This window comes from Corvus brachyrhynchos, unplaced genomic scaffold (assembly GCF_000691975.1).
Source record: "Corvus brachyrhynchos isolate BGI_N302 unplaced genomic scaffold, ASM69197v1 scaffold115, whole genome shotgun sequence".
NCBI lineage: Eukaryota > Metazoa > Chordata > Aves > Passeriformes > Corvidae > Corvus > Corvus brachyrhynchos.
The window spans coordinates 6,225,309-6,235,172 of record NW_008239553.1 but is presented as its reverse complement, the minus strand read 5'-3'; the positions used below and the strand labels follow the sequence as shown (position 1 = coordinate 6,235,172).

Sequence of the window (9,864 nt, the reverse complement as noted above, 5' to 3'; positions counted from 1 at the left end):
TGCCCGCAGCTGGTGGCGGAGGAGAACGTGCGCGGTGTGGTCACACTCACCGAGGACTACGAGACCCGGTTCCTCTGTTTTTCCCCGCAGGTGAGCCCCGGGATTGCTGGTGCCGCATCCCCCCCTCCCCCCCAGACGGGTCTCTCGTCGCTCTGTCCCGGCTCACATGAGGCTTTAGCCGCCTCCTGCCGTCATCCCGGTAGCGACCCCCAAGTCCTGGGTCAGCAAAGACGTAGCTACTCGTACCTAAGCTGACTTTAAAAACTATGCGACAAACCAGTAAAACGTGAGCATGCGAGTGAACTGTTGCAGCTGCAGTGGCAGGGAGGGACAGGGAGCATGGAATCCACGTACACCACTATACAGGAATGGCTTTTGAGTTGGGAAGAGATCCCAACTTCCCTCTTTTCCTTTAGCTGAACCACATTTTTTCAGTCCCCTTCAACTACTAGTTTTTGATGACCAGCACTTAAGTTTTCATACATCTGATTTAAAGGATTGACATTCAAAGTCTGTTTACATCCCCTCTGAATTTCTCAACTGTCTCAACAGGTTCTGAGTTTCTTTCAGTAAAAAAACCAACCCAAAAGTTCACTGACCAAATCTGCTATGTCTGTTACAGGAATGGGAGGCAATAGGAGTGGAGCAACTGCGTCTCAGCACTGTGGATCTAACTGGAGTCCCCACCTTGGAAAACCTGCACAAGGGCGTGGAGTTCATCCTGAGACACCGAGCCTGCGGTAACAGCGTCTATGTGCACTGCAAGGCAGGGCGCTCCCGCAGTGCCACCATGGTGGCAGCATACTTAATTCAGGTCAGAAGGAACCTCTGCTAAATGGGGTTTATTTTCATTAAAAAATGGAAATAAAGTGCAGACAACCTTTATAGTTAACTCTCACTTAAGAAGCCTGAGCCCATACAGGTTAATATTCCACGATTTTACAGAGTTTGGACACCCATTTTAAGAGAGGCCCCAAAATTATCTTGCTGTTTTGAATGCAAATGCAAATTTTGAATGATTCTGCTTTTCTTAATTCTTTCTGTGGAGGAACAGATTGAGGTAGGAATAACAAGTCACTCACGAGTGTAGGTTCAGTGAGCAGATAAATATCCATTTTTGTTGTTCATATTTTCTCCTTGGTTCACTGGAGTGGTGAGCCTTTCTACGTTTTTCCGTAAATACAATTCAGGATCAAGAGAACTCACTTCAGTTTTCTGAATTCCTCTACCAACCCAACTAGGGAAATCAGCACTAAGATTCTTCCTTTTGTTTTATTAAGCTCTCCCTGGAAAATTTTCCATTAATGCTGAAGGGAAAATTTTCTCACTAAGTGCTGAAATGTGACGGGAATACCAGTGAAGTTTTTTAAAAAAAATTTAAAAGCCAGCTGCACTTTTGCTCTGGTCTAGTGGGGCTAAAACAGGAAACTATTCACAACATGAAGGAAGAGTGAGCGAGACAGAAAGTGGAAGGCCCAGGTAGCAACCGTTCCTCTTTAACGGAGGGACTCATTTCATGAATGTGTGACTTGCAGGCCTCTCTGAGAGAAACATCGAGTAAACCTAAGGGGCAAAGCAGCAGCAAACTTTCTAACACCTCTAATATTGCCTGTAGCCTCCAGGAATGTTCCATTAACTGTTGGAAAGATGGAATGGATTTTCACTTGCTGGGTTTCTGCCTTTTCAGCTGCATCACTGGAGCCCTCGGCAAGCAATAGAAGCCATTGCCAAGATTCGTCCCCACATCCTTGTTCGACACAAACAAGTCCAGGTCCTGGAAAAATTTCACAGGAACATGATCACTGGGAGAACTGCATAACATAGTAAGAACTATCAAAATCCCCATCTCAGCTGCTATAAAAAAAGTTTTTATGATCTAACAAAAGCCTAAGTGTTTTTCTTCTTGACCATCAATAAAGAACTGTTAACGTAAATTACAGTAAAGGGGAAATAGGGCTGTTTCATCAAAGCTTTCTTTCCTTATGGCTAATATCTTAGATCTCTTGGAGCCACACATCTTTTCCACACATCAGTGCTGAGCAGAATTGCAATCCACAGGAAGTTCAAAAATATTTGTATTTTAAGCAAAGAGAAAAAACCAAAATACTTTGTCTCAGTAGAGACTTTATTCAGATTCTTACCCAAAGGGTTACAGTGCCAACAGAGAGGGGTAGGAGGAAGTGGTCTTATTTCTGTCTGTTCAGCAACACTATGTTATAATTACAGGTGGGGATTTCCTGTACAGTAAAGGAAGCCAATGCTCTAAAAATTATCTCCCTCTTTATACTAGGTGATGACAGAGCAGTAAGCAAGTACTCAGTTGGTTACAACTCCTCTAGGAGAAGTGCTGAATGTAACCTAAGCGTCCTGGGGTCAGTTCTGGCATCTGTCTGCCAGGCCCTCCTTCTGCAATAGGACACAGGAATGTTTAAATGGGAGTATCCCTGGGGGACACAGTGCACGTCTAACTCTGCTGTGACTGACACAGCAGCAACACACAGTCTCCTAGGCAGTTAAAACTAGCAGTCTGGGCCAAGGAGGATGTTGTCCATATGCCCTAGGATTTTTTAGTGGTGGATTGGTTCCAGGCTAAAATAGCCATTTGCTGCCATTTGGGCCTCAAACGCAGGCAGCTTATCATCAAGGAATCAAAGTAATAGCATGTAGTCCATCTGAAATCTAAGATACAACAGTTCAATACAGTTTCAATAGTGCTATGTAAAAGAATAGGCCCACAGTCAGAAAGCCTGTACTTCCTCTGCATAGGTACAGAGGATGGGGTCTTTACTGGATGTTGTGAGCTTGTAGTAATTGGGACTGGTGCTGAGGGTTGCAGGTGTCTTCAAGCTGCACAGCAAGACACGGTTGCTGTCTTTCTATCACTGCGCCTGTTTAGGCCAGGACAAACTGCAGGTTAGTGAGCAACACTTTGATGCCGCTCGTGACTGTTACAACAGAAGTGGCTGGGTTAAGTTTAAAAGTATTTGCATCACCCTTTTTATAGCGGTCGCGAAAGACATAGATGCTGCCATTGCAGCTGGCAATTTTCCAGAGGGATGGTACTGAGCTCCAGGCATCCGGGAGGCATAGCCGGGTGAAGCTATCCAGTAGGGGATTGTAGCAGAGCAGTGAATCCCCCTCGGCCACAACGAACACCACATCCTTGTGCACAGCAGCGTGCATACGCCCTGCGAAAGGCAGTACGTATGGCTTCACGTGGCATTTCTCTGTGTTGGTATCATAGCACTGAATGAGCCGAGACGGCTTGGTGAAGAAGTCTAAGTCATTTTCCTCCCCACCCAGCAGGTAAATGACACCATTAAGGTTTACCCCTGCAGCTCCAGAGACTGCCACTTCCAATTGGCTGGTCTCTGTCCACACGTTGTCTCGTACTCTGTAATATATGACAGCATTAGAGAGAGTGTCCTGTAGAGTTTTCCCCCCCAGTGAATATATTGCATCCTTGCTTGGCACGGAGACGAGGGTGTGCTGGAGCCGGTCACGGGGCAGAGGAGCACACCATTCCCAGTCTATAGTCGCATTGTTGCATTTCCACATGCGTCGTGGAATGGAGCCACCAACGACATACAGGTCACTACCATGCTTGCAGGCTGCAGTGATCTGGTGACACAGGCTGTTCTGGCCACTCACACTTATGGAGTCATCATCAGCACAGTGCAGAGAGACAGCGAGCGAATGTGTACGTGATGACTCCTTTCCAATCAGATAGATGTGAACATTTTCTCCAATCACCTGGGCGAAAGGAGAAGAGTGTCAGCAGAATCAGATCTTACACAAACATCAGTGATGCTCAAGACTGAATTCTTCGGTTTAGGACCCACCTGTGGGCCTGAAGGATATAATCTGCTTCCCAAGTCCTGCCACCCTACAACATTCAGGATTCAGAGCCTCAAAGCCTTTTCAACATACCATTCATGTCCGACACAATAAAATAGCCACAGACATCACTGGAACACAAGTCTTCATGGTTTACGTAAGGGCCAGTTACATCCCTGATGGAGTACAGTTGTTACGAGAGGAATGCCAAACATAGATTTCTGAACAGTTTCTTTGGTAACTGAGGTGAAATAAATTATTTGTGGCACTGGTCCAATCACCAGTGAAAGCAGCCTCAGGTTAAAATAAAAAAAGCTGTCAGTGGGGTTGCTGTTTATGACACTGAAAGTATCCTCTCACAAGCACCATGAATTTCAATGACATTTGTATTTTGTGGCTTTCAAGTCACACCTGAGAGCAGAATACCCTGCCCTGAGAAGTGTGAAACCAGCAAGTGCTACACCAGCCCCAGAACATAAGGTCTTTTTATACCTTCAGACTCGATCGCAGAGTCTCTGAAAAGCCCGCTCGCTCCTCCTTGTTGAAGTTGATCCAGGTTTCTATGGCAACTGCTGGATTCTGAGAACATGGAACGCCATCTGCGGTTTGGGGACAGAAATGCATTTACAGTATCTAGACAAAGGTGTATGTACTCGGGAACACCCTTTTCCTGCGGCTGCCTCCCCCCAGTCCCACCACAAATCCTACTTTCTGGAGAGGAAAAACAGACACAGGTCTTTATGGATTTTGTCAGGCATGATCAGCACTGCCAGCCAGCCAACTACATGAAATTAATTTCAGTAACTATCAGAAGACAGAGCTGCCAGATCTTAAGCACTTTGGATGAGTTTCAGCAGTCTATTCACGAATCTATGTCCAAGAGAAAGAGGACAGGAAAGAGAACTTACATGGTGTGTGACGACAACAAATACTTTCTTATTTAATCATTTATGCAAAAAGATTCTGTTATTGAGAATCTCAGCACCTGCCTTTCTTTCTGGCTGGTCCTAGAAACCTATCTAGCAAAAGTCATCTACAGAATGTGTCTGAGCACTGCCAGGCAGCTGACCCTCATGACTGAACATCTGGTGTTGCTGCTATCCTCTTAACATTTGGAAATCCCCAATGAGCTACTAGAGCTTTTCTTAGCTGTGTGACAGTAGGAAACACTCGACAGACTGCATCAAATTTCAATCTCTTTCCAGACATAACTGGAAGTTTTGGTTAAGCCACAAACTCTTGTATTGTCATCATCAGTACATTATTGAAAAGATTTTAGGTATTTCCTTCCAGTTTGAAAGTCAGCAATTATGCCTGTGTTCATTGAGAAGCTTCCCTACGAAGACTCTCTGATTTTGTAGTCTGTTCTCATGACAAACTCTGAATTCAATGATGCTGAAGGCACCAGACAAATTCCAATGCTTTTCTCTATAGTGGAAGGGAGCAGAAAAAGTGTGGCACAAAAGCAGGTATTTCAGCTCTGTTTAAAAGGATTCCCATAAGCTAACCATCACATGTAGTGCTTAAATGGAAAAAATTTGATTTTGAAATTGGTCCTAGAGTGCAACAGAAGGTAAACTTAATGAATTACTATTTCATGAAATTAATTTTAATCCTTGCCACTAAAAGCTTCCCCTATTTAATTCTCCATTAACTAAACAAAGATGCAGGAAATGCAAAAGAAAAGGAGTTTTCCTACCTTTTTAAGAAGGGGAGTACTTCAGATTTTAATCCATTTAATGAGCTAAGTTGTGGCATAAATGCCGAGTAATGTGATTCTACATATGAAAATAGATGATGCATGGAAAAAAGTTATACTGAGAAATTGTTTTAATTTAGGACCACAAGTGCTGAACTCCATAGTCCTAAAACTGGTTTTTATGTGGAATCCCTAGGAAATTAAAGGTGATTGACCTCTACTGTTTTATTTCATTATTTTAGAGGGGTTTTTTAATGAACTCGCAACTTATTTCAAAAACTTTAGCTAGATAGGTATCAAAATTACTCTAAGTTTATCACAGTTTTTGAGCTATCAGTACATATACTCAATAGGTTCTTGACTGTAAGTTTCTTTATGTGCAATAGAGATAATTTAATGCAGTATCTGTAAAGACTCATACGCATAGCATCAACTCTAAAGGTTAGTTTAAGTCTTATGGATAGATTTGCCAGTGTTCCAAAGAAGCCAGTCATGGTAGGTTTATTTTTGTAACAGCATATAAAACACATGACACACAAAGTATAGTCACTTACTCAGTTACAAAGAGTAATTAAAAGCAAGAAAGAGGCACATCTGAATGTATGAGCTGCTTCTACATTCTTGCTTGCTCTAGCAATGATACCTAACTGCAGAAAAATGGACTTGTGACTGCAGCATCCTGGAGAGGTGACAAATACTGGCTGTACCTACTAGGGCAGCAGATCTTTAAGGATTGGTGGAAGCTGGACCAAGTTGTCCATGTGTTGACACGTCCTTCACAACACTGAGTCATTGCATCCATTACTGTGGAAGGCTAGTACCTTTATAAGAAGGGTAATTACTGTATTACTCAAGATGTTACAATGCCTCTATTTCAGTCAGTTGAGTGCCTAAGTAATCCTAACAATTATATACAATTGTAAATAACACTAAAATAGTCTAAAAATATGTGCTCAAGCCTTCTTACAGACGTTGAATTATTGCATTACTACATTAAATGATTATGAGCTAAAGGGATAAAAAAGACTTTCATCAGATGTTTATTTCTGGTAAGGCTTCTTTGTTTTACTTTTAACGCAAACAAAAATAAAAAAAATTGTTGGAAGTTATGTTTAAAAAATGTGTAACACTTCTAACCTGTTGACTCAGGAACTGCTGTGAATTTCTGACATCCTCTACGTCCCTTTTCTACAGCTTAGATGTTTCATGTCCAGTAACAATTAATGGTTTGGGGCTTTTTCTGACAAAGGTATCCAGAATATTTTGCTTTGCTTTGCTTAGCTAAGTCTCTGAATAGACAGTGATTATGAAAGGCTGGATCTTTTCATCTATTTTGTTCACTACTTGACCAGACTCTGAAAGTCTCTTTCTACGTCCACATCCTAGGCAGTCTGAAGAACTCCTTACCTGTAAGGATGTCTGTCAGTAGGCGGAGAGGCAGGTGTAGGAACTCCTCTGTCTCCTGCAGCTGAGACAAATGTGACTTTGCACAGTGTTTGGCAGCTGTGTAGAGCTCCATGTCACTGTGTTGATCTGCCAACCACATGACCTGCAGACAGTTTCTAACCTGCACTGTACGGGCCAGAAAACGGGAGCACTCTTCAAAAAGGGCAGTCAGCTGGTACATGTCTGCCACTTCATAGGTTTCCTGCAACTCCTCTGCCCTCAGCTTTACAGTTCCATGGTAAATATAGTCCACAAGGAGCTGAAAGACACTCTCGCTAACGTCCTGCAGCTCAATCACCCGGTTGTGGGCCTCCTTTAGGTTGGAAGTGAACATAGAACGAAAAAAGCAGCTCTGAGCTGAGAGGACCAAACGGTGCAGCTGGAATTCTTTGCCTTCCACTGATATTGTAACATCAGCAAAGAGCTCATCCTCCAAGCATAATTTCATAATACCCTGGGCCACACGGCCTGAGTGGGAGCGGTCGGTGAAGGTGTAGTTCACAAAGTAGTTTTCTTCTGCAGAGGAGCCTCCAGTCTCTTCTGATGAGTCCATGGTGCTGCACAAATCAGACCTCCAGCAATCTGTAAAATCACAATAATTATACAGCTTTCTCTCACCACTAACAAGATTATGCGGTACTTCAGGGTACAGGGAAAAATCAAACATATTGGTAAGAGTCCAGCATATTTTAGACTAAACATAAATAGCACAGCCAGAAACTTGTGCTTGAGCTTCAGAATCTCAAACAACAAATGAGAAGTTGGCATAATTAAAATTATAATATATACCAAACTTCCAGTACAGTGCACATCACATCCCAGCAGGGCTTGGAGACGTGCATATCTTTTCACCACTCATTTCACCAACACAAAGAAATGCAGCAAGTTATTCAAGTGGAAAGTCCAGCAACCGCCCTAGGAAACTTGCAAAGCCAAAAAATGTGGCAGCAGCATAGCTGGACCAGATGTGAAAAGGATTACAGTATCATACTAAAAAAGAGCACAGGCAGCAGTTCATACCATCAGGAGGTGTTAATTACTGTCCAAACCCAATGATGAAGCTGTATCAAGGTGAACTTGTTTTTACCAAAAAGATGCATAGATGTCTGCCAGACAAAACCACCAGTCCTTCAAGCTAACCAAATGAGGTAACTGATGGTTATGCTGTTTGTTAATGTGCCAGTCAATTTCAGCATGCAAAACAGAATGTTAGATGTTGTTAGTCACTGCTTCCCAAGTGGAAAGGGGAACAAAATTTAAAAGAAAACACCTCTTAGTAGGTACCAAGGATGTTTGCAGAGCTCCAGGTAGTTTGTGGGTCACAAAAACTTCTGAAACATAAGACTACTACAGCAAGGAGCTCTTTTTTACCATGGCTCTTGACAGCATTAAGAACAGTTGCCTACCTGCAGTCACCTTAGACTTATTTTTACAACTGAACTACCAGCCATTATGTCTGATATCACAAATTTCTTCAACTAATAATGACCATTATTTCAAGTACAATGTTTCACAAAGATGTGATTTTTTTTCTCCAACAGATTCAGTTACTCTTCCATGGTTTATATTGTCAAACATGCATTTTCTTACAATTACTCTGCTTGATCAGGAGGGTTCCTAAGTTCTTTGCTCAAATTCTGTTCACGGGAAGTAGTGTCTACATCCCTAATTAGCTGGACATGTCCATCTCATCTCTGGTGATCGCCTGCCTTAATTACACTCATCTCGATTTTACAGTAGTTCTGGTCTGTCTGGAAAGTACCTATACATTATTCTGTAAGAGACTGAGGAACTGCAGTCAGCATAGAACACATCAATACTATTTTTCCAGGTTTACAAAGTATGAGCCTATCCTGCAAATTGGCTTCCACTTCGGTTAAAGCTCTTTATCCTTACAGTCAAGGTGCTTAGGAGCTTCAGCCCAGAATGCAGAAGAGACCACACAGAGCACCAAGATATGGACAGATGAACTACTCTGCGCCCTTGGCATGGCAGAACCAGCTGCCCACACTGCCCTGCACAACTCCCAGAGGACTGATGCCAAGTCACAGAAGAAATGCCAAGAAGCAGCTAAAGACTACGCAAACCTCACATCCTCCTTGCAGACACCCAGACAAAGCTCCCCTTTGCACCCATGATGTCTCTGCTATAAAGAAAGAGGCATGCAGGACAGTTAACTGTCCCAAACAGCCCAATCTTATGCTCCATGCATTCCGTAGGCCAGGCTATCAGTGAGAGTGGTTGAACCAACACCTGGTACACCTCCTTCACAGAATCACAGAATCACTTAAATTGGAAAAATCCTCTGAGACCATCGAGGCCAACCTATGACTGAACACCACCATGTCAACTAGACCATGGCACTGAATGCCGCCTCCAGTCTTTCCTGAAACACCTTCAGGGGTGGCAACTCCACCACCTCCCTGGGCAGTCCATTCCAGTCTCTAATCATCCTTCCTGTGAAGTTCTTCCTAATGTCCAGCCTAAACCTCGCCTGCTGCAGCTTAAGCCTGTGTTCTCTCGTCTTGTCGCTGGCTGCCTGGGAGAAGAGGCCAACCCCCACCCGGCTACAACCTTTCAGGCAGCTGGATACGGTGATAAAGTAATCTCTGAGCCTTCTTTTCTCCAGGCTAAACAACCCCAGCTCCCTCAGCCGCTCCTCACAGGACTTGTGCTCCAGCTTCCCTCCTTCGTTGCTCCTGACAGGGTCGCGGACGCTACGGCGGCGCCCGGGCTCGGGGAACCCCTAAGCACAACTGACAGCGACCCTACGGTCCGGGGCGAGGAGAAGGAAGGAAGGAAGGCTGATCCTCGGAGAAACGCAGATTCCCACCAGGGCCGCGCTGACGCTGTGCAAGGCTCGGCGCTGGCTCAGTCCGGGG

General features: G+C 43.8%; 2 protein-coding genes across 2 annotated transcripts; one reads left to right on the top strand and one right to left on the bottom strand.

Annotated features, from left to right (window-relative positions):
* PTPMT1 (protein tyrosine phosphatase, mitochondrial 1) lies at positions 1–1,951 on the top strand (the record flags this gene model as incomplete). Its single annotated transcript, XM_008639664.2, has 3 exons — positions 1–90; positions 623–814; positions 1,688–1,951. Coding segments are annotated over 3 exons (414 nt in total), but the record flags the coding sequence as incomplete, so codon positions are not given.
* A 153-nt stretch (positions 1,952–2,104) lies between these two features.
* On the bottom strand, positions 2,105–7,564 carry KBTBD4 (kelch repeat and BTB domain containing 4). Its single transcript, XM_008639408.2, has 3 exons — positions 6,944–7,564; positions 4,330–4,436; positions 2,105–3,753 (listed from the first exon to the last, which is right to left on the bottom strand). Exons 1-3 carry the CDS (start codon positions 7,533–7,535, stop codon positions 2,893–2,895), a joined length of 1,560 nt encoding a protein of 519 aa, XP_008637630.2. The 5' UTR covers positions 7,536–7,564; the 3' UTR covers positions 2,105–2,892.
* Between the last annotated feature and the right edge of the window lie 2,300 nt (positions 7,565–9,864).

Coding starts and splice junctions, on each gene's coding strand:
- KBTBD4 (XM_008639408.2), bottom strand. CDS start 7,535: ATGGACTCATCAGAAGAGACTGGAGGCTCCTCTGCAGAAGAAAACTAC. Junction 4,437..6,943: donor ACTGACAGACATCCTTACAG/GTAAGGAGTTCT, acceptor CCCAAACCGCAG/ATGGCGTTCCATGTTCTCAG. Junction 3,754..4,329: donor CTCTGCGATCGAGTCTGAAG/GTATAAAAAGAC, acceptor CCTTTCGCCCAG/GTGATTGGAGAAAATGTTCA.